The sequence below is a fragment of the Dinoponera quadriceps genome, unplaced genomic scaffold (assembly GCF_001313825.1).
Source record: "Dinoponera quadriceps isolate SergipeBrazil2010 unplaced genomic scaffold, ASM131382v1 scaffold566, whole genome shotgun sequence".
Taxonomy (NCBI): domain Eukaryota; kingdom Metazoa; phylum Arthropoda; class Insecta; order Hymenoptera; family Formicidae; genus Dinoponera; species Dinoponera quadriceps.
This window is the reverse complement of record NW_014555972.1, coordinates 4,124,032-4,148,783: the sequence shown is the minus strand read 5'-3', so window position 1 is coordinate 4,148,783 and position 24,752 is coordinate 4,124,032. Positions and strand designations below refer to the sequence as shown.

Below are 24,752 nucleotides of genomic sequence, written 5' to 3'. Positions count from 1 at the left end.
GGGTCGTAAAATAAAAACATTTTCATATATTAAGCGAGGGAATATATGCCACATGTCATTATATTGGTGTTTACTATATAATCGCCGGTATTACGTTGTACTTTCTATTATCTAAACTTAACTCAGCTACAAGCCGTTTGTTCAGTCACAAGACAAAAAATATCATCGATCCTTTATCGAAAAAAGAAACTGTTCGTCTGTTCGTTTATAAATACATGTGTAATATCAAAGTTAATAGTCGTGAATTGTTTTTACGTACGCTAGTTTTGGTGTCCCTAGATACTCGAGATACATGAGAAACGATGAGAGAGAATGGTTTATGAGAAAAGAATTTTACGTAGTAAAAATTAAATTGCACATTTTATAATTACGTCGCCGTGAAAACCGGATCGTCACGATTTATATAAATTCGGATTATCGCGCTATAATGGTGCACATCCCAACATAATTAATAAATAGCGTGGGAGAATCGGAGAGAAAATATATCGGGAGCGCGAGGTTGGAGTCAAGTCCGAGACTCTTCGTTTGCCAGTCGACGATCGTTCTACCGACTAAGCCACTGCTCGAAATTACTTGTACTTTCGAGCTGATTTTCAAGAGCTTACTTCCTTCCTTTTGCCTCTTCCGCCCCCGCCGAATCAAGCTGAGGCTCCCGCTCCGATATATCTTCTTCTCTTCCTCTCACGCATCTTAATCGTCAAGATGGTCTATTCACCGCTTGATCGTCTACGATACGCACAATTTAAACTTTTAAATTCTTTCTTTCGCTTCCTCGCGATACGTCCTGAAGATATTTTATGCGTTAATTTTTTTTTTAATACAATGGCACTTGCACTGTAAAGCTCACGTAATATAATGTATGTACGCACAAAATGTATTAAAAAAGGAACAAACAATTATCATAATCCTCTTCCCGCAAAAAATATTGCAGAATAAATTAAGGCTGGCTCTCAGGAACCATGATCATTCTGGAAATCAATGGACAATGATCTCCAAAGTGCTGTCGAATAATTTTTGTAAGGATCCACAAATCAAAACTTGAGATTGTTTTTTATGATATTATGATATCAAATAGCTCGCAATAATTAAGTTATATCTTAAATGTTACTAAAAAAACTTCCTCTGTAATTTAATGGGCAAATAGAGTTATTTATCATTTATAAATCCATGATGAGAGACGCGTTCTCATACAATATATTTATATATATTCTTGATATTAGACGAGTCAACAATGTGTACGAGCCAACAATGAATGTCGGAATAAATTTTTCAGTGGCCAAAAGAGGACTCCGATAATAAAGTTGTCGTACGTATATACCTTTTTAAGACATCTTGTACATACAAGCACATGCCTTCGAATCTTTGTACATTATTATGTTAACAACCTTCTTTGGCTTAAGAATGTTTTACACGTTTTCGTTCATACATATGTGTATATATATATATATATATCTCTAAAAAAAAGCTCTAATTAAGACTTATTAAGATACGCGATATCGAGTTAATCTACATGTACCTTACGAAGCAAGAGATTTTTACATTCTTTCTTGTGTGTAGTTTCGTTGATCGCTTTATATTTGACTAAACTTAACTTATGTCAATAAAACTGGCAACAATAGTAGACGAAGCAAAGTAAATTCAGAGAATGATATTAGATTCATATGTGTGCATCTCCTCTTACAAGAAAGCCCGGTAAAAACGTCAGAATTTAAAACTTGTGAAAAAATGCAAAGTACATAGATTTTCATACTTTTTGGTTTGTAATTCATTCATTGCTCGATGGATTCTTGTATCATTATGTAAAAGAAAAATGTAAAATTATATACCTCATAACGAAAAGAAGAAAACGACGTAAATAATACTTCGACGGGGAGGCGATGATTAAATTCTCGATCGTGTCCTTAGGAAAATAGGTGATTTCTAATCCTAATTAATGCACGTTAGAAGCGTTTCTATGAAAAGGAAATTGCAACAACTAAAAATTTTATCCCGGAAAGTGCTTATTATTAACGTGAATCTTTTATTTCTTCGCCTTTTGCAGTTAAATAGGGATCTCGAAAAACCGTCGAATTCGAATAGCGGAAGAACGACATACTCTGTGTCGCTTCAAAAATATTCACTTTTAGCGAGACATGTCTATACACATCGATCAGTTGGGCGGCGTAAATTATAACGTGCACGTTGGCACGAGACATTGCCGTGTCTATTGATACACACCACAGAAGATACAGTCACAACTTGAGATACATCAGTTTCGAAGCATTTTAATCGAATATATGCTGGGACGACCGTATTTTTTCCCATGAGTTCTTTCATTCATTAACTGATTCTTGTCCCTCGTTATTTGTTGCTAACAACTGATATGATTTAATACGTCGAATGGAAAATTTGTCTTCAGATCATTTTGTTTTGCGGCAAAAGACACTTGTATATCGCCGGTGGGTTTCCGAGAGGAACAAATATTAATAATAGCAACGGATGAGGCGTACACATGCAAAGCACATATATCTTCGATCCTCGATCGGGATTTAAACGCAACAATTTTCAATCGGCAATTGCGTCCAGGTAAATTTGTATTTCTCTCAAGTTTCGTGACCATAGCTTTTCCAAATTTCTCGTATGTATGTATTATGTATTATCTATGCAGACTAGACTCTAGCGCTCGGTATTATAGAGTATTGTAAATCTACCTTTCTTTAGTCCTATTTTGTCCTAAACTCTAGTAATAACTCAGTTCCTCGATAACAACCATTTTTAATGTTAATGTTAATTAACGATTAGAATATATAGCCTTATTCTTTTAGAGACCGATATCCTTAAATAAGTTTTTTAAATAAAAGTAATAAAACGTTTTCATCGTCGATAAAGTGTCCTCACCGTCGTCTTTTCTTCTCGTTTTGCAATTTTTATAGTCGCAGAATCTAAAACACAGTCTTTCGACAAACAAGCGTGCGTGCTTCTTCTTCTTCTGCAATATAAAGCCACGATAAAAAGACTTCGTCGAGTCGTAAAAACGTCTGCCTTCGCTATAAGATACAATTTGACTCAGCAAATACACGGTAAAAAATAAATTAGCGCGAAATCAATATAATTATCTTATTACTGGCGTAAGTACGTCGGGCCGTTGTATCTCGTAGGCGATTAATACTACATTAATACTACATTAAACGAAACCGTCCTCGGTAAAATGTACTCCTTATCGCCAATTAGTCTTCCTACAGAGCTATGTATAATTGGTTATATCTAGCCTCGAACTAACGGTAATATTAGGCAAAATATTGAGACTTAATATTTCTAGATCTATCGCCAAATGAGAATAAAATATTTGGCCATGTAAATCTCACGATAATGAGAGAGAATGTGACGGATCTGTATGGGGAAAGGCACGATGCAGAGAAATGGCCGAAACCGCATGTCAGTGAATTATAAAAATATATACCCTATTTAGTGAATGTAAAAAAACAATACTAAAACTTGTATGTGAGTAATTTTCACGTATAGAGACGTCGTTTTGGATAAAATTAATGTCTTTAGTGCCAATGTGCAATTAAAGTCGGTATATCTTCAAAACAATTTTTAAGTTACGTCTTTTCCCGAATTCAATTTTGTCGTTTCTGAAAGAAGTGATTTCCTAAAACTTTCGTCGTCCCCCGGATAAACGGTACCGATAGCGTTCTATGTTAAGATATGTCAAGACATTTTTGATTTGATGAATAACAACATTAGCGATATATACGTAGTTCAAAAATAAATAAAATTTTCTTTTACTTATCTAGAGCATACACAGGGTGTCCCTGATCAACACAGCCCAAGTTCGAGGGTACAGAACATATTGAGGTAAACCAAAAAATCCCGTATCGTTTTGTGGTATTCGTAATAATTAATTAATTCGTAATAGTCAATTGATTAATCTTGAATGAACCGGGAAATCCGGCTTACCGCTTCCCTGCGCTCATTAACTCATGCAGATTGATTAATTCCTCGTTAACTATTGCGAATTTTGCAAAATGGCATATAAATTTTCAATTCAGTTTCACTTCGTTCTACCTGTATACCACGGATGTAGAGATTTCCGGATACCCTGTACATGACATCGGTGTAACGTAAATATTGAGCATTATGAGGGTACTATATGCTCTTCGACACTCGTATAATGTTTGCAATGCTGAAAAGAGGAAGAATTAATCGCGCGTCTAATTTCCCGAATAACTGGCCTGTCGTTATCGAACGTGATTGCGTGGTAAATCGCAAAGAAACTTCTAGAAGAAGCTATCTGCAATATTTTTCGTTAATCTTCAATGTTCCTGTAACAAGAGCTGAGACCGTATATATAAAAATCATTGTAATAGTGTGATCACTAAATGCAGTTGCGAAAGAGCGTAGAAATGATGTGTATGTATATGAGAAAGAAAGAGATGGAGTGAGGGAGGAGGGGGGGGGGAGAAAGAGAGAATTACACATTTCACAATTTCTTCACCAATAAGCGAATAGGAAAGCTCTCTCTGCTTCTTGGTGTTTCCCCTGTGCTACTCTGCGTCGCTTGAGAATGTAACAGCATCTTACACAATTTGTCGACCTCCTCGTCGCTCGAGCTAAATCTATATAAACGCCTCTCACCGGAGGAGCTCTGAGAGTCATCACAGTTCTCAATGTCAAACCTTAGCCGAGACTCCAGGTGAACGGGGCTGGACGCTCGTGTGGCGGGCGCGGTTCTGCTGCGAGATCCGACGCTTCTCAGGGGGATCTTGCTGAGGCCCTGATTATGGTTCACGTCCAACGTTGAGAAGTATCCTCTTATGGTCCGCCGGGCCGTCGAGTAATCCTCCAGGCTGTGCCGCTTCACGCACTGTTTCGTCGTCTCCTTCGAGTCCGGCAGCTTCAGATTTCCGAAGTTCGTGGAATGACGCTTGGTCCGGTCCAGCGTACACTTCGTCGTGGAGTTGGTGGTGATCTTCAGCTTGTCCTTCTCGAGTATGAGGGAACTGCGCTTCAGCTTCTCGTCGATGATGGGCCTCTCTTGGCCGGCATCGAAGCCGAATCTGGTTCTACCGTGCGGCGCGGAATACCGCTTGGTTCTCGCGTCGAACTTCGACAGGTGCTGCTCGGCCGACAGATTCTCCTTCGCGACGTTGCGCTGCAGACCGTCCTCGTAATCTATCGACGTCGGCGTGCCGCTCCTCGACGACGCGTCGCTTTCGCCCGTTCTACGCTTCATGCAGTCCTCATACTCGACGGATGAATGCCTTTTGAACTTGCCCCTGTCGAAGTTCACGCTGCTGCCCCGCGGCCGGACCATAATGTTCGATCGCCTCCGTCCGGAGATGAAGTCCTGTAGGTGCGGTATCTTGGACGTGCTCTGCGAGGAGGAGGAGGAGAACTGCGCGGGTATCCTGATACCGGTGTCCACCAGGAACTCGTCGTCAGACTGCATCATGGGTATCTCCGGCATGGAGCTAAAAGCCCAACAGGAGTTATAATGCGCCGCGTTGGTCAGTGCTCGCAGAGCGGCGAAGTTCGGCGCCCTGTCTTTGCCGGCGGTATTAGTAGGGAATTCGCGCGTATAGTCCCCCCGTGTTAGTAGGGGATTCTGCTGCGGCTCTTGCTTGTTTTCCCTCATGAACGAGAGGACAGATTTGGCGACAACGGAAGAATTAGGGTCGCTCGTTTGCATCTGCGACTGCTTCCGAAGCTTCATATGATCGTCGATATCGTCGATATCGTGATAAGACCGGCATTGGGAAGCGTCGCTTTTGTACTCTTGCTCGCATGCAGCATCCGGCAGCGTCAGGAGAGCCTGGAATACCGCCAGCTTGGAGCAGCTGCACTGTGGCTTTTGTGCGACGTAATCGTTAGACGATTCCCCGTTCTCGAATTTAAGGTGCGACGTATTAGTATTGGAGTTGAAATGTGACATTCTTTCCCAGGGGTGTGTTAGTTGAGTTCTGTTAGATACAAAGCGGACACACAAATCAGAATTCTGCCGGGGAGTTTCCGGGGGGAAGAAATTGAAGCCCTCTTCAATCGCGCATGCTTGGCTTACCTTGTCTTTAAGCTGTCCACTGTCTGCCGCGAGGATGCAACTCCATCTACCAGATATTTGTCATCACATTAGTAGAGGCAATTGCGAAAGACATTATTACTTTAATTATATTCAATATTTTTTTTCTCATTTGAATCATTGCATAACGTTACTTAAAATTCATCTAAAAATTCGTTCTCCTCGATCGTTAACGCAAGTTCGAGTTTGTACTTTGGGGAACAGTTGATTCGCAACGGGTGACAGAGGAGGTTTACTTGAACACGGATTTCCCCTTGTCACGTTCTGTTATCATTAAATAAATGTATATGTATATATAAGCATATATATTGCTTACATTTCATTGATGACTTTATTTCATACGATGTCTCATTAATCTCCATCGAATGCTCACCTTTGGATTGCGACCTAAAACACGAGATGTATTAATTCAATACACGTGATATAATATACAATAATAAACTTGCAAATAGATAATATATTCTACTGTAACTTTGTAAATTGTTGTATATCATTGAAATTGCACTTACATTCCTCTCCCCCGTTCTACGCTTGAACCTTCAGTACTTGTTTTTGACCAACCACCTGAAGGAATAATATTATTTAAATCTTTAACAAGTGTTTTTTCTCGAGTTTTTATCATTTTTAGAAAAAAACTATATAATTCTAATAAACAATGAAATTGATCTTAAAATGGCCTTGAATTATTGACAATACAACGAAGTTAAAGTCATCAGAAATGTCTCCCTTCAAATGTCCACCCTACAACTTTTGTCTGAAACATTTTTTTTTTATTTTGTTTTGTTTTTGTTCTATTAAAGTGTCTCAATTTAAATGTCTAATTCTTTCTCTCTCTCTCTCTCTCTGTGTGTGTGTGTGCGCGCGCGCGCAATAAATTATATTTCACTAATACCTTTTTTAGTATTTGTTCCAGTCGTTAATTTTCCTGTACCTATACCTGACAGTTTCTTTTCTTCTTCCAATTTTTTAGAGTCTTCCAAGTCTTGCATAGTAAATTTTGTCGCGAACTACACAAAAAGAAAAAAAATATTCAAAGAAGATAATTATAAATATATATATACGCACAAGTGAACGTACAGTTTGACCTTCATATTTGACATCCGTTTCTTCCAACGTCTGTGTGACGTTTTTCAAAATAAATAACACATCTCTATCTTTTTCATTGTTATTCAAGTGTCTTATAACCGATTCTAACGATGTCAGCAGTTTCTTATCAGTTGGTATCCATAGCTGACTTTTCAGTTGTGGCAATAGAGACACCACTTTCATTCTTATGTTAGCTATCGGATCCTCAGCCAGAATCAACAAAACATTGAAAAAATGTTCCTTAAAATAAGAGGAGGAAAAGATCTCTAGTGCTTCAATCATTATGCGAACAAACATCATTCTCACGTAACAGTCAGGATTATTGGCTAAATCCGCAACGATTCTGCTACGCAGCTCAGCTCTTTGTATAGGCTTCGTGTTGTATCGTAGAAAGAAAAGAAACAGTACCCCCGCGGCGAGACGTACCGGTATTGGCCTCTGAAATTTTCAAACAAACACCGCACGTTTTATAATTATCTAAACCTTCGAACACGAAGTATCGTAGACTTACAGCGTGCAAAATTCTGGAGAAAACCACTGGCACAAAATACGTGTATATAAAATCACTGGGGAAACATTTGGGTAAGATTTCGAGCTGCGTATGCATTAAAGATGCCAGTCTCCAATTGTGCGTGGCCAAAATTTCGGCTTCACATTTCAGTAAAGCTTTACCTATTTCCATAAGATTAGAATCCTGCAACGAATAATACACAATGTCTCAAGAATCATTAAATTATCTTACACCGAAAGCTGCGAGATAATACAATTTGCTTACCATTTTATCCGTCCCGATGGCTTGACTTTCGATTAAACATTCCAGCGTCAATCTTATGTGAGGAGTTAAGCCTTGAAGCACTTCCTCAGAATCATCTTTCAATAGTTTTATTAAATTCCTCTTTAACCGCGCATTTTTCGGTCCTAAGATCTTCACCACCTACAAATTATCGCTTGATTGTACACACAGTGTTGTTGCCAGTTCACAAAGTATAATACACTCGGTCTTACTTCGTGAAGCCCGCATGCAACGGTCCTGCGAACCATGTAGAAATGATCGTTCGTTAATAAATCGAGCGTCGAAATTAACGAATCTACGTCCTCCGGTGAATTCGATACGAAGATAAACAAAGCAGGCAAATTAAATGCGCAATACCTTCTGCATTCCACATATCTGTCATCTCCCGTGGGATTGCTGCTCATCTAAAAAATTGTGGTAATATTGAATACAATGATGCCGATGATGGCACCGAGCCGCACAACGCACACAAGCGTCGCGTGTCCGTGCGCACAGCTTCGGTCGGCCGTCCTCGGCTGATTCGATGTATCCGCCGCCTAGCTTCCCCGATAACTTTCGTTAACCACGACTATTACTACAACTGTCTCGTCGGCGAGACTGTGCTCAGACCGAAGCTGTGCACACGGACACGCGACGCTTGTGTGCGTTGTGCGGCTCGGTACCATCATTGGCGTCACTGACTGGATATGTCGGAATTAAAGCACAATATGTCAATACTTTTTGAAACCAGTTAATACAATAATCGAGATAATTGAAAAATATATAAGCTAATCTTTAAATATATATTTAAGTATAAATAAAATATTAATTATATTATTTATATATATATAATGATAACACTCACAAAAGTAAAGTGTGTCTTTTCCTTCTTCGATGATGCTATTCCCACTTGTGCAAGTTGCTGATAGTACTTCAAGAACCATACTTTGTCCGACATTGATAAACACTCTGAAATCGCATTGAATAACATACATCACGCATAAATTCCATCTGCTGAATAATGCTAATTAAGCATGCACTACCAAGAGAAACGCGAACTCCTCCTTACTTTCTAGGCCAAGTACAAGTTTCCCATACTCCTGAGCTATCATACATATCACATTATCTTCTGATTTACTTGCAATCTCACACAGCTTTTTAACAAGTGGCGCTATTATAGTTTTTATTATATCTGTTGATAAATCGGTGTGTATTAGCTTTTTAATTACATACAGCCTTGATACATCGTTCTCCGGGTAACTCACCTTCCTGAAGATGAGGTAGTAAATACACTATTGTCTGTATAGAGGCGTATCTTACATTGCTTTCTTCATCGCTTGCTAATTCTACGAGAGATGGTAGTAAAGCAGGTTTTACAGATTCAGCGCCAAGGCCCTCCGCGACAAAACGTAGCTGCAAGCAGATACTAGCTCGTACTTCACTGCTAACATCCTGACAGAGGGAGTGTACTGTTGGTAGAACTTCCTTCTGTATCCTAACAAGAATGTTAACAATGCATATTTACTTACAAACTAAAACACACGGACAATGAATTGTTAATTATTTTGATACTGTATTTAAATTTCCAGCTAATATTTCTTTTCCTTTTACAAGAATGTATTAAGGCGCATAGTTGCGTATTATGTGTAATCGGTTGTAATATCAATATAAATACATAATACTAAGACATTTGGATGTTACTCTGTATGAAATAATTTTAAATCTGCCATTCTTGGAGACTCACAGAAGAATTTTATGTCATTTTGCCATGTGACAAAATATAGAAGCCAAGTATATACAAATATACTCACATAATAGGATCAAATCTCGTGCAAATCTTCCCTAATAATCTGCTGCATGTTATCCTGGTATAGATAGATTGTGACAATTGTCCTTTATTTATACTCAATGGAAGAATCTGTATATGACAATGTTCTCATTATCCATCAGAAATTATTGTTACTACATTTTACATAACAATTCAGTACTTCAAACATTGATTCAAAGTGTTAATGATGTAAACTTATTTGGATGATACAAAATATTAATTTCTAAAATCGTATTTACAAACCTGTGCTCTTATGATTTCTACCGGCAGTAACTCTATCACATCCAGTAAGGTCTCCAACCATGCGCGAGAGATAACTTGAAGGAACAACACAAGTTAGAATAACACAACGATATTTGGGTCCTGACTATGACCAAATATTATGTAAGATAATAATACAAAATGACCGTGTTTGTGATAATTAAATATACTTACCAGTGTCACGACTCTCCACAGAATGTAATATACTTTGAAGGAATGTCTGGCTGAAAACATTGTGGCTGACAAGCTTCTGCTCCAAAATTGTTTTGAATGTGGACGACGCTGCTATATGAAATTCCGTTGATGCAGTAGCCAGGGTCTGCTGCATTTTAGGTACCACTCGAGACATACATGATTGCGTATCACTGACTAAAAGACTTGGTAGACTTTGTATAACACTAAGCTTCTGGATTTCATCCCCCTTCCTAAAAAAAATTCATTCTTAACGTTGTATTCCCTTACATTGTCGGGATAAAAAAAAGACGCACAATCAGCCTTTGGTAGGAAAAGGATGCATGTGAGAGAGAGGCAGAGGGAAAGAGATCATACTTGATTCAAGATATTGACAATTATAGCTCGAAATCAGCTTACGAGATCAGCATTTGTAACTTTCTGCAATCTTAATCTAGCTTCAAAATATACGAGTCAATTTTACGGGATTGCGGGGGGTTGGTTAACCTAAATCTCGAGGTACGTGAACTTCCTACAGTCCTGACATCGCTCGCGCGCCACTCGCCACGCGGGGGGGAATATCATACTGTCTTTAAAGGACTATAATTAGCGCGCTCACAGGACTGCAACAGTGCGCTCCTTGAACGACATGTTATTTTTAGGAGGACACATGGGACTGACGAGGGGGACGAGGGGGCTGACAAGCTCTCGTCGACGACTCCGTCAGGAGAGACACGAGTTCAGTGTGAGGTTCTCGCCTCACGTCGCGTACAGCACGCGCGCCAGCTACTCACGGATCGAGAGCGATCTCGTACGGGACTTCATCTCCCTCGTGCAGCATTTTCAAGGCGCATCTTATTCATCGATGTTGCAGTAAACACGGCGGGACACTGTTGTTGATCGATCGATCACGGGGAGCCCCTACGCGAACGCGGCACTCACGTAGGTGCGTTCATGACGTGTTCCTCAGCCGCGAGAACAGCAAGCACCGCGAGTAACACCGCGAGAATGCACCTGAATGCACGTATACTGAACAACTGATGACAACCAGGAAGTGGAGGGGACACAAACTCGCTCTTGTAAAAATTGGACGCAGTCCCGGGCGCCATCTGCACTCGGCCCCAGCCGAATTAGACAGGTGACGTCAGGCGAAGCAGCGATGCGCACACGTACATGGTTGAGCGTAGCTGCAGTAAGCAGTAAGAGTATATTCGTAAGAAGTGAGAATAAGGAATGGACCAATCGTGTGTGTCGATTCGAGTGTAAGGGGAATAATCGACTGATGATTGGTCACTTTCTTATTCTTACTTCTTACGAATATACCCCTACCGCCCATTGTGGACTACGCTTTATGTGTGCATACGCATGTGTATCCTCATTCCGCGTGACGTCACCTGATCAGTTCGGGACTGAGCGCAGATGGCGCTACGTGTAAGTGACGCCACTTGCAAGGCGGGAGTTTGTGTCCCCCTTGAAACAGCGGACTCCGTGCGATTTTCGCGATATCGATTCCGTCTGAGAGAGAGACGCACGAACGAAGCCGACCCACGCCGAATGGTGACGAGCACGGCCCACATATTGGGTGGCGAAAAGGCGCGTGACGCACCGCGCGCATTACGCGCCGAGGGCACTGCGTTGCGTAACCGCAAATGCGACACCGGGATGATTTAGCGCTCGCGTCATCCTGCAATTCGATGCGCTGGCGAGTAAAACACGCGCGACGGAGATTTACGCACGGTCTCCCCCGGTGTTATTCGCGGGAAAACGCGCTGGGAAATGCAACGAGTCGATGTCCCCGCGACGATATCGTGGTGTTCCGGAATCATCGAATTTAATATCGGACGAAAATCCAAGAATTCATATGACTTTTGTTTATCCCGTTTGACGAAAAAAAAAAAAAAATATATATATATAGGATAACGAGATTTAATTAACAAGATTTAATTTTTGCATGTGTTACAGTATCTGTGAAAATTTCAATTAAAGGGTCGATTGATTGCTTCTCAAAGGATTTACGGGGAATTAACGATCGATATGCCAGCCACGTATTCATCGCGTAAACATCATCGGAGGATACCTGCTACTTCGACGTTATGCAGGTTTAATCAATGCAGCGTCGACCTTGACTCGGTAATCGAATTACGTATTTCTGTTCAAGGTTTAATACGTCGATTTCTCAGCGCAATGTATGCAGAATCCACGCTCTCGCGCGTGCAGGCACGAGAGGAATAAAATTTTACAAAAGATCCAGCCTTATAGTCTTGCGTTGATTGTGCAACTTATTATTAAAATCGAGCGATTATTATTTAAATCAGACGAATCTTTTAGAATAAATAATTAGCAGGAGAAATTCTAAGCGTATTATAATATAGAAGGTAACAAATGCATCGTTTACTCACGAGAGAATATAAAGCGCCCTTTCCACAGGTTTCCTTTCCAAGCCAACATCCAAGGAGTGTCTTCGCAATTGCTCTTCATTCTAGGATAATGATACTTCAATTAAATTTCGCCGAAGCGTGAAATCAAATTACGTGCATGCTCGTCGAGGTTAATAATACGCGAGAAATAACTTTTCGTAGATTGACAGCGGCAAGGATACTTTTTAACGAGATGTACACAGTACACAAATGGAAGTGAATAAATAATGTTGGGAGGAATCGATAAATACTAAGTACCCTTATATCAGGTAATGGCCTATCTAACTGAAGACTCGCAAATTCGTCGATATCCATTTCCGTTTGTAACTTTATGTAACCTCATTAACGTCACTCTTGTTGACAACAAATGATACGTTCACGTTAAACATCTGGCGCGCGAGCTCTTCTATTTGCTTTTGGATCGTGAAAACCGAAAATCGAGGTCTAAAAATTACAGACCAATCAGATTCAAGAGTTCACCGCGAACGATACCTAAATAGAAATATATTAAACGCGTTTGAGACGGAAGAAAAAAAAAGCTCTGTAAACAAGAAAGAAGATTTTTTTCCCGGGAATTTAATTATAAATGCATAAAAACTGCATAAGAGGATCTGTCGTCACGATCGTTTTATTTCATTTGCGCAAATTAATTATTATTACACAGGGTAATTTTTATTTTTTATTTTCACTGGAAGTAATATTTCATATGTATATACACATACAATGTTCAGTATGTAAAGAGAAAAGAATGATGCGCGCATGTTGAACGGAATATACACGGTCCGTGTTTCATATCGATGGAAGTTGTGGACATAGCACGGACACGCACCAAATGAAAATGTTATCGACCCTATCAGAAAGTGGAAATAGCGTAATAGTTCCAACGTCAAAATTGGCAGATGCAGATGGCGTATTAAACAGTCGCATAAAACGATATTCTCGCGAATAGGAACTTGTGTTTCTCAGCCATTTAACAAGAAGTAAAACGATATCACGCATGGGACAATTAGCTAATAAGAATCCAAATTTTCCGGCAATTTCAACGAAAAGAAAAAGAAGTAAAACTATATTAAGGAGGTTACGCACTGTTTGGTGACTGGCGAAAAAATATACGATTCTTGAATTCGAGAAACACTTCACGAAAGGTGTGTTTATTGTATTCTCAAGGACTCCTCTCAGGTTTCTGATGTTTTCTCTTCCTGCTGAACAGCGGGAATATCTACCAAGCAAACATAAAGTAATAATTATTTCAGCATTTTTTTCAGCATTTGTTAAAATAAACTTTCGTCAGTGATCTTTCTGCTGCAGTTATTTCATTATTTATATTTATTGCTATATGTTTTTGGATTTTTGTACTTAAGGTAATATAAAGGTCATGTTATCACAGATCATTGAATTAATCTTGACTTAGCCATTACGTAGCAATGATAAAAAAATATGTAGTCCAATGTGAAAAAAATATGACTGAGAAAAATTTTTTGCTTATCATGATATTTGTTCCTTCCAAATAAATAATCTTTCTCTGATATTTTACCTTATCATCAGAAACAAGCGAAGAACTTAAGGTCGATTCTACATTAATCGCGCAGTCGCAAGGTTGCAAGAAATCGACTAATCGCAGTTGATTATTTTCAATCGCGAGGAAAATAATTTACTGTGATTGGTCAATTTCTTGCGATTATGCGACTAATGTAAAATCAGCTTAAAGTGTTCATGTTAAAAGGGTCATCGTGTATATTGTGGCGGAACACGACATAACTGAAACATGCGGAGTTGCTTACTGTGTTGCGTGGCTTTGTTTCTCTTTTATCTTTTTCTTACTCCTGCTTATATGTGACACAGTGATACATTTGCGTTAGAAAGTGTTAGAAAGTGTAGAGCCGGTACCTACCGTATGATTGGCTGATATGATAAAGTTTATACATACGTAGCTCACGTGACCCTGTTGGCGCTCTCCGCTATCAACGGCTCCTCTAATCAGAATACGCGGCGTATATGAAATTTACCCATAAGCACTGACGAGCGATTCCGGTGCATCTTGGATACCACGGATTTCGAGAATTTCGTCTTCCTGGGTCGTCGTATTATCGTAATGTATAATCAGTTTTATATTCGTGTTACTGTTTTCATCCACGAAAATAATTAGTTTAATACTCGATATAAACATATAAAGTAATTCCACAGGAATTTTATATGAGAATTCTTTACTATTTCTCTGCACTTAATGGCTTTACGTAGTTACAATCTTGAAAGAGGGCTACACGAAGTAATTTTATGTTATAAATTGAAAAAACTAGCACCTGTGATAGTGTGCCTTTCATTGCGAACAATAGAAGTTACGTTTTTGTATGAAATTTGAATCATCTTTTTAATATATATATATATATATATATTTGATCAGATAATACAGAGAATTAGCATAATAGCTTTAATATATGTAGAAATTACAATCTTAATCAATTTAAATTTCTTATTTGATATTAGCAGAAACATATTTTAGATGTCTCAACGCGATAGGAGGGACTATGATCCTTCTGAACCATCAACTAGTAGTGGGTATCGTAAAACAGGAGCATCTTCCTCTAGCAGGACACCTTATTCAAGGTCTCAAGAATCAGTAAGTCTGTGAAGTTCTCGAAGATGTTAGCTATTTGTACAAATACAGGAAAGCTTCAACATGTTTCCTTTATTTCATATATGAGAAATATCAATTAGCCCTATCTTTCTGTTTTCCTTTCAAAATCTTTGTTGTTTTTATCATACCAATTTCTTTCTCCTTTTCAGTTGGTCTTTTTAGCTATACTGCTCAATTGGTGCAATAAGTTTGAATGAGATAAGTATATTTTTGTCTTGTTCTAACTTATTGCACCAGTTCAGCAGTGCAGCTATAAAAAGAACAAATCAAATATCTTCCTATAACTCAATGTCCTCATGTCTATTTTGTGTCACAACTTTTTCTTTAACATTTTTCACATAATTCATAATTTCACAATATTCATAAATCTCATTACTTCCTTGAAATATCCTGCATATCTCGAGTTGTACATTTTCTTAAAATATTTTATAATTTGATTATTTTTTCTTTGTGAACAGAGAGAATATCCACCAGGAAGAATAAAGGTCAGTTTTGTGATATTCAATATTAGATTATTATAATATTAATGATATTAGATTATTGCAATATTAAATATTGTATTCATATAAAAAGAAACGTGTATATGTATATAATAAATGATATTTTTTATTTTAATAGACTGTTAGAGAAGGTTCTGAATATGATGCTGGCCCAAGTTCATCATCTACATATTCAGAACAACATGGCGCTGAACCAATGGCAGTGGATCCTGCTGGTAACTAGCTACTTGAACCTTTATATAATATCAGAGAACTTTTAATATTAATTTTCTAATATTATCTGGATGTAATTATTTCTAAAAGGTGGGGATAATAAATCAGTACAACATGGGCGACGTTCGTTTCTGCAAACTACTTTTGTCACCAAACCAAGTAACTTAGTAACTAAGAAAGGTCAGTACAAATTATAGTCTTTAAGTAAGAGTATTATTTACTAGAAATAATATTTAATATTTGTTACGTGTTTATTATGATTAGTTTGTTAATAACTTTTTAATAAATAATAGTTAAAGTCCTTCGAATGTTACTCAGGGTGATGACTTTGACAACATACGTAAAAATTACAACTGTACCTTATTGTTTGATTAAACGCAACTTTAACCAATATTTTTAAATCTCTGAAGGGGAAGGACTTAAATGATAAAATTGAACGCAACTGCTTGTTTTATAATATTCAGTTGATCCCCTCAATTTCCAGGAACGTCGGGAGAACAAATAATACTGCAATCAAATTACTTTAAGTTACTCACGTTGCCTAATTGGTGCCTCTATAAATATCGCGTTGATTATGAACCAGAAGAAGAGCGCACTGTAGTGCGTAAAGGTTTGTTGAAACTTCATAAAGAAAAAGTCGGACCATATATTTTTGATGGTACCATTTTATATACGACTGCTCGTCTACCAGAGGTGAGATTGCTAAAACATCGTCCTATAAGTGTAAATATACAATTTTATGACCAGTCTCTATTTTGTAAACCTAATTTCAGAAATTGGAGCTGGTATCAGCTAGAAAATCAGATAATGCACACATCAAGATAAGCATACGCTTAGTAGGGGACGTGACGCAAGATGATCCGCATTATATTCAAGTTTTTAACATAATAATGAGGAAGTGTTTGGAACATTTGAAATTGCAGTTAGTGGGCCGAAATTATTACGACGCACGTAATAAAGTAAGTAAGAAGTTTGCATAAATATGTTTCATTGTTTAGGATTTAATATAATTCTTATACTATATTTAGGAATCAAGTAATTTTTATATTAATCACTTGATCATAGATCAGCATATACGAGTATAAACTGGAATTATGGCCTGGCTATATCACATCTATTCATCAGCATGAATATAATATACTAATGTGTTGCGAAGTGTCGCATAAAGTAATGCGGCAACAAACACTGTTGGATATATTAGCCGATTGTTACAGACACAACAGTCATGACTTTAGGGTAAGATTAATATTTATTCTTGCTTATACTCCATTTGTTTTTGTGTGAAGCTCAACAAAAACGTGTGCCATTTTAGAGCGAGTTCTGCAGAAATGTTATTGGTATCATCGTACTTACGGACTATAATAATAACACATATCGCATTGAGGATGTCGATTGGAATGCGAACCCTTCATCGACATTTCCTAAAAAAACAGGGGAAAATGTCTCTTATCGAGAATATTACTGGGAGAAATATAGAATCAACATAGTAGATATGACGCAACCAATGTTGGTAACAAGAAATAAACCTAAAGAACGAAATGCAAACAAAGGAGATCTTGTTTACCTGGTCCCCGAATTGTGCCGTGCTACAGGTACGTTGTATCAATATTTGAAGTTACGCCAATTGTAATCGATGTTTGAATTTTTCTGCCTAGAAAATTAATGTCGGGACGTTTTCTATCTTGTAGGATTGACCGACAATATGAGAGAGAATTTTTACCTCATGAAAGCATTATCTACGCATACCCGTGTTAATCCGGAAGCCCGAATTGCAAAATTAAGATCATTCAATGAAAGACTTCGTAAGGAACCGAAGGTCGTGGAAGAACTTAAAGACTGGAAGATGACATTGGATACGAATTTAGTGGAAGTTCCTGCTCGCATATTGCCTCCTGAGAAACTTCTATTTGGTAGAAATACAATTATTAATAGCCAGTTAGGTGATTGGTCAAGAAATATGCAACGGGCACCTTTAGCGCGTAGCAAGGAATTGAGAAACTGGATATTGATTGGTTGCGACCGGGAGAGACAAAATATAGAGGTATCAAATAATAATCGTTAACTGCATTTAAATATAAAATACAATATGACATATTAGGATAAGAAGATGCGAATATACCTCTCTTCGATGAAAAATTGCCGACACTTTTTTCTTTCAGCAATTTGTAAGGAGATTACTCGACGTGTCTCGAGGAATATCATTTCGTGTTGAACATCCACGGATACAGTGGATACGCGACGACAAGTCGAGCACGTACACTGAGAACCTCGAGTACGTTCTCAGCAAGTTCGTTCCTGATTTGGTTTTTTGCGTGGTGAGCAATAATCGTGCCGATCGGTACGTCGCTATCAAGAAGAAATGTTGCATAGACAGACCTGTCCCGTCACAGGTCTTTTTGCAAAAGAACTTGTGCTCGAGGACAGTTATGAGTATTGCCACAAAAGTGGCGATACAGATGAACTGTAAATTGGGCGGAGCCCCTTGGTATATAGAAAACCCCTTGAAAGGGTTAATGACTATTGGTTTTGATATATGTCATGATGCTGCTACCAAGGGCAGAAAGTTTCGTAAGTATCTTGAAATATTTGATTTGCCGATTTCTTCTCTTTTTAATTTGGAAATTGCCGATATCTATACACGAATGTTACATTGACTGGTGTGACATATAAATTAATTTGTCTCTGTCAATTTCTAATTACCAGTGGCCATGGTGGCAACTGTCGATCAATCGTTGGCACAGTTCTACAGCTCCATCACTCTGTACCATAATTACGAAGAGCTCGTGGAACAACTCTGCATGGGTGTGAGCAAGGCCGTACAAGCTTATCGCGCGAACAATAAAGCTCTGCCGATGTGTCTTCTGATTTATCGCGACGGTGTCAGCGATGGGGAGGTACCGCAAGTATACGAGAACGAAGTGGGAAACTTGAAAAAGAAGCTCGAAGAGCTGTACTACGGCCCGAATTACAAGATGTCATTTATTATCGTGTCGAAAAGGATCAACACGAAGTTGTTCTACAGGAGAAACAATCCACCAGTTGGCACTGTCGTTGATGATATTATCACTAGCCCGTTCAAATATGACTTCTTCCTCGTGTCACAAGTAGTCAGGCAAGGCACCATATCGCCAACTTCATACAGCGTGATATCGGACAATTCCGGCTTAAATCCAGAAGCGATGCAAAGAATCACCTATAAATTGACTCACCTGTATTACAATTGTTCAACCACCGTACGCGTGCCGGCGCCTTGCCATTATGCACAGAAGTTATCATTCTTAGTAGGGAAATTCCTTCATCGACCTCCGCACTCGCAGTTGGAGAATCAACTGTTCTTTTTGTAATTTTTTTCTTTTTTTCATTACCAATGTGATAATTGATTAAAGCTGGCCTTTCGGTCGCTGACAGTCTAAAGTCGGTCGGAGTCGCTGGAATTGGAAGTGGGCCGACTCGAACGACTGCGACTACCAGATAACCCTGCGACCACGTTAAAGGCCCAGCATATGACGATTACTGATAATTTCAGTTTACACGGCCTAAATGTTAGACGCGTTTATTTTTCTTGTAAGATTTAGCTTGAATTACTCGAAGAGGAATTCTGACTGTTTTTATAAAAGATAATTTAGATTTCGTTGGTATTATAAACGTGCAATATTTTGATTTACTTTGACTAAGATCACAAGACTGAAATTCATTTTTGAATTGAAATATTTCGTTGATACAGAAGTGGCCATTTAATGAATAAATATAGCCGTAGACATTTTTTTTTGTATTTTCGAGAATTCGGTTACTTTTAAAGTGATTAGAATACTGACACTTTTCAAAGATACATATTCTGCCAGTTTTTGTATGGTATCGTATGACTGATATGTATACATAGTATGCACACATACGTATTATTACATTCGTGTTTATTGCATGATAATTATTGAACAAACTACATGAAAGACTTACAGGAATAAAACCAAAAACATCTGTATATTTATCCAATTTAATTAGTGACTCAATCCAAGTATGTTATTTAATTTGGCTCATATAGTCCAAATAAATCAACAAATATTGACTGTACGAGTTTCAAAATACAAGACTTGACATCTGTGAAACCGTTCGAAGTATTGACAAACTTTGATTATTTTATTACTAAAAACTAATTCGTTTTGTGTTTATTCAGGCATGTACATTCGCAATCATTAAGTGCACAAAAGGTGTAGAAGTTAAAGAAGTATTAAGCTACTGTTTTATATGACGTTCATGTATCAAATGTTACAAACTTAATAAAAAGTTTACATTTTGTAAAACGTGAATTATTTCAATATACACATCTTATTGGAATATGAGCATACATCGTTCTTTTTAAGGTTAAAGAAACATACTTGTATAATGTACACACGTATATTTCAAACACCATCGATACAATATCGATATATCATTACGAGTTATAAACCAGGAAAGAAATAGTAAATTTATTATTTTCTTGTTTACCAAAGAACACTAACTAGCCAGAGTACGGGTTACGCTGTTATAGAGTATATTCTATTGTAATTGACACCGCTATGGTACTAGAACATACAATTCATTTATCGTTACTGTTTTAAGTCCACTTCAGACGTAACATCATTGTTACATATCAAGAATGGACCATTCGTCGCCGACAAGATCCTCGATTCGTGATATCTCTTTACGCGTTCTTCATATTACACCAAAAGAAACTGTATACAAAATGGTCACATTTAGTTTGGAATAAAGTACCGAGTAAAAGTACGTAACCAAATATTTCTACATGTATTTTGCTTTCCACATAGTCAATCTGTGATTATATATATGTATGTATCTAATACATCTTCCACGAGCGCTTGAGTACTTAATTACAAAGATTTCGAATAATGTTACAAAAATGGCATGCTAAAGAGACTTGTTGAATTTAAAAACTGCATACATACTATATGTGTACACGTACAAAATATGTATGTATCTTGTGTCCCTGCATACTTTTTCACGTCTAACTGATGAAAGATTATATGATAATTTAAAAGATAATGTGTATAGAATTGATAATACGTATAACATGAAATAATATAATATTAATATTTTCTTAAGTAATGATTCGTAATGAAACGTTGTACTAGAACACTATAGTTTGCAGAACAAATCATCTAGAAAATCAATATCTCGTGTGTATGGAGTGAAAATTGAGCGATAACAATTCTATTCATATCAGAATATTAATCTATATCAAATTATAATTGAGCACAGAACACATACACATTCTATAATTCTGTTTACGTACGTGTAATTCACGTCTCACTGGTATGCGCACATATTAGAGAGATTTTACATGGTATGAAATACACAAATAAAACTTAATGAAGCATATTGAACTTGGTCGATTCTTAAGTAAAAATGTTATGATTATTAATCGAAGGTACATTTCAGAAAGACACGCATCGTATGCTCCTAATATTTTTCTAAAAATAAAGAGTATACATCTATACATTTACATATATATAAGTTCAACTTGAAAAATACCTGTAATATATTAGCAATTTCTAAAAAGAACGTCGCAGAGCTTAAATACAATGAGGTGACAAAATATGATATAGGATATCGCTTTCCTTATAATGCTATAAGATTACTTTTATCACACTCATTTAGTTCGCACAGTATTTACAACATTGATCAAGACATATCAGCTGATTTAAAACGAAGGGAGAATAAAAACTCGAGTCTAATTAAGAGAGTAAAACACCGGTTTCCCGTTATCCTCCTTGCGCACGCAAAATGTACTTACACTTTCTCTAATAAAATATATATCTACTAATAATAAAACAACTACTTCTATACTACAAAACAAGAAAAAAAAACAATTTCAAAACAAAAACGTATAGTTATACTCTAGTAACACTTATGATATATTCTTGATATAGAAATCATCTTCATCTTTATGTAGAAATGTGGGAGACCTTGTCATCATTAATGCAAATTAAAAGTTTAACTAGTCGAAATATTTCGGTAGACATTACATGCATTTTTATCTCGGCATCAAAATAAATCACAAAAAGCAGAAGATAAACAAAGAGACGATAAATACATATGTAAGATGTAATATACATATAAAATGTCGAATTTATGTGATGTCTAGATACAGTGTATTTCAATAAACATTTATATAGACTTTTCACATTATTTTTTTCACCGTTACAATATATGATAAATATGTAGATCGTTATCGTGAGTAGATAACGTTTCTATCATAGCATCAATATATGATATTATAATTTCAAAAACTTAGCCAACGATTGATATCCATTTATAGCCGTGTCGTGCTGCCGCATAAGTACATCTATATTAAGCTTTAATCATCACGTTAACATTTTCAAAAAATGTCCCTTTTAAGCAATTTTCATATTTTACCGTGCGTATTTACTATGTCCGACCGATTTGTGTTTTCACCATGTTAAATCTTCTCGTACTTATTATTAGGAAGAAACATCAAATTTCTTATTGACTTTGCCATAGCGTAGCAAAATTCCATGTTAAGATATTTTCAAAATTAAGTATATCCTTTCTCTCTATTGAGGAAAATCTATATAACTAAAATGCAGCAGCAGTTTCGTGAGACACGTAACAGTGTGATTACACAAGATGTGACACTTAAAACGGGTTATTTATGTAAATTTTTTGTGCTTTAAAGAAAAATGTCACCACTAGATATTACTTTTCGAAACAAATCCATGAAGCTAACTCGAAAAATGCGGCGTTAAAACTTGAAGAAGTGAAATTAAATATTTCTACACACCGTATAAATCTAAAATATCATATTACTATTCAAACTCAACAATACTCTCTTTCTCTCTTTCCCTCTTCCTTAAAACATTCACATATCTTCAAGTAGAAGTTATTCACAATTAAGCCCGTCTTAAGTGTCTCATCTTACATAGTAATTTTTATTGTCAAATTAAGATAATAGTCTGTAATATATATGCAAATATTAACACATAAACAATGAAGCATATAAAAATGTGCAATGCCAAAACAATCTTATCTCTAAAATTATCATATACTTATCTACATATTTATTTTTTCTTATTTAAAGAGGACTGCATATCACAAACCATTATCGTAATACCTTCGATAAGGCAAATCAATAGTTCTAAAACAACTCACAAATTACTTTCGCACTTACAATATCTAAATTTTATTAACTGAAAAGTTTTATAATACGGTGCGGTTAAATATAATATTTTTTTAACGACAATTAATGTTTTGATATTCAAAAATAGGCAGTTAAAAACTTGTTCAAATAATAAAATAGTATTCAGAGCATATACATCGACTACTGTAATTGGTAACTCGCAAAAAAAACTTATAATAAAATATAAACTCGTAACTATGACTTTCAATTACAATTAAATCTTAATTCTTTATATTAAACCACCGGTTGAACATGTGGCTGAAATAAATCGAGATATTGGAAGGAAAAGGAATACCTGTATATATACATATGTGATTCTTTGAAGCTTGTCGCGATATGGCTTCCAAATATTAAGATTATTCAATGTGGATATGCTTTGCTACTTCGAAGTTGCCTCATAAAGAAGTTCTCAGACTGCATGTGGAGATTGATATAAAAGGATGTCAAGATTCATAAATCAATCGCTGATAGTGAGGAAATATTTCCCAAGTCGGCAGATGCAGACCAAATTCTAAAGCTACCAGTACAGCGAATTCAGATGTAAATAAATCCTTGCGATTTAAACGAAATACGCCCTCAATTCTCTGTAAATTAGCATCGAGATTATTATTGTGCAAAAGATGATTTAACTGTACACTATAATACACGTACCGAATACACGTACCTCAATGAGCGATTTCAGAATATCACGCCTCGCGTCGTTAAATTTCGCTGCGAGAAGTAAGCAAGCACCGGCGCACAATTTTCGCGTTTGCTTTGTCACGATGTTTCGGAGAATGAGCTTTTCAAAGTACACATAGGCCATTGCAACGGTGAGTAAATCAATACCATATTCTAATCTAGCTATTTTTCTCATTTCGCGTTTCAAGCTGAAACAAGATTTTATCCTCTGAAGATTATGTGCTTCAGAATATGCTTATAAAATATTGTACAATTCTTGTAGGATAGGCACAATCTGCATAAATTATACGAACCTTCGAAGTTTACTAAGAGTGAGTTGAATATGCGGGAATTTTTCTTTGAATTTATCGTTCAATTCTTTCTTCAGATCGGAGGGTCTTACATAGTCAATAACAGACGCCTGAACCGGACAGTAACGATTTATATCATTTATTGAAAAACGAAGGAAATATTATTGGCTAAAGATTTTATAATGCACTTAAATACATACCATGTATGAGGTAAATGTCAGTAGTGTTCTGTGTTTCCCAGCGATTAGTTCTGGATCGTCCAGTAAATTTGGATTGTATTGGGCAGATTGTTCGTCCCACTCGTAAACTGTAACATGTGATAAAATAATTACGTAGTGTTGTTCATATTGTGTATTAATTTTACAGAGAAAATCAAGAGAAACATTGCATTTACCTTTGGAATCAGTACTGAAGGATAACGGTGGAGACTCGGAAGTTATATAGTGCGCACGATTTGTGGCTGTATCATACGAAAGACACCTGAAGTAAATAAAGAAGGAAAAGTTATTGCAAAGTATATTTTGTTAACAATTATTTCACTTTTAGGCATGCAACGTGCGACGTGCTTTAGAACTGTTGCATTCCTCCCATCAAAATATATGTATAAATATATATGTATATGTATATATATATATATATATATATATA

General features: G+C 36.8%; 3 protein-coding genes and 1 long non-coding RNA gene across 7 annotated transcripts in view; 2 read left to right on the top strand and 2 right to left on the bottom strand.

The window, feature by feature from the left end:
• Nucleotides 1-6: 6 nt before the first annotated feature.
• Nucleotides 7-11,058, bottom strand: LOC106746173 (serine/threonine-protein phosphatase 4 regulatory subunit 4-like). Of its 3 annotated transcripts, none has more exons than XM_014622427.1 (16): nucleotides 10,971-11,058; nucleotides 10,180-10,430; nucleotides 9,988-10,061; nucleotides 9,728-9,834; nucleotides 9,182-9,411; nucleotides 8,986-9,108; nucleotides 8,782-8,885; nucleotides 8,150-8,341; nucleotides 7,920-8,078; nucleotides 7,656-7,838; nucleotides 7,136-7,582; nucleotides 6,951-7,065; nucleotides 6,568-6,622; nucleotides 6,375-6,445; nucleotides 6,041-6,086; nucleotides 7-5,942 (listed from the first exon to the last, which is right to left on the bottom strand). In XM_014622427.1, exons 1-16 carry the CDS (start codon nucleotides 11,015-11,017, stop codon nucleotides 4,463-4,465), a joined length of 3,684 nt encoding a protein of 1,227 aa, XP_014477913.1. In that variant the 5' UTR covers nucleotides 11,018-11,058; the 3' UTR covers nucleotides 7-4,462. The 3 variants fall into 3 exon arrangements, with proteins under 3 accessions (XP_014477913.1, XP_014477915.1, XP_014477914.1); XM_014622429.1 differs by having other exon boundaries at nucleotides 7-5,453; XM_014622428.1 differs by lacking the exon at nucleotides 10,971-11,058 and adding an exon at nucleotides 10,597-10,736.
• On the top strand, nucleotides 11,037-12,841 carry LOC106746178. The gene is made up of 3 exons (XR_001374578.1): nucleotides 11,037-11,122; nucleotides 12,139-12,306; nucleotides 12,604-12,841. It is a non-coding gene; the product is annotated as an uncharacterized LOC106746178 (long non-coding RNA).
• Nucleotides 12,842-15,093: 2,252 nt separating this feature from the next.
• LOC106746167 (protein aubergine-like) lies at nucleotides 15,094-19,586 on the top strand. Its single transcript, XM_014622421.1, has 10 exons — nucleotides 15,094-15,210; nucleotides 15,847-15,943; nucleotides 16,032-16,121; nucleotides 16,426-16,634; nucleotides 16,715-16,900; nucleotides 17,007-17,177; nucleotides 17,254-17,533; nucleotides 17,630-17,982; nucleotides 18,101-18,509; nucleotides 18,645-19,586. Exons 1-10 carry the CDS (start codon nucleotides 15,094-15,096, stop codon nucleotides 19,283-19,285), a joined length of 2,553 nt encoding a protein of 850 aa, XP_014477907.1. The 3' UTR covers nucleotides 19,286-19,586.
• Nucleotides 19,587-19,910: 324 nt separating this feature from the next.
• The window catches only part of LOC106746252 (CDK5 and ABL1 enzyme substrate 2), a 9,327-nt gene continuing 4,485 nt past the window's right edge, over nucleotides 19,911-24,752 (bottom strand). Inside the window, exons 6-10 of one of the 2 annotated variants that reach the window (XM_014622617.1) lie at nucleotides 24,499-24,584; nucleotides 24,305-24,411; nucleotides 24,108-24,214; nucleotides 23,798-24,002; nucleotides 19,911-23,717 (exon numbers count right to left, since the gene is read on the bottom strand). In XM_014622617.1, the coding sequence (XP_014478103.1) occupies nucleotides 23,577-23,717; nucleotides 23,798-24,002; nucleotides 24,108-24,214; nucleotides 24,305-24,411; nucleotides 24,499-24,584 (646 nt within the window). In that variant the 3' untranslated portion in view covers nucleotides 19,911-23,576. The remainder of the gene's footprint in view (nucleotides 23,718-23,797; nucleotides 24,003-24,107; nucleotides 24,215-24,304; nucleotides 24,412-24,498; nucleotides 24,585-24,752) is intronic. The other variant, XM_014622618.1, reaches the window with a different exon arrangement.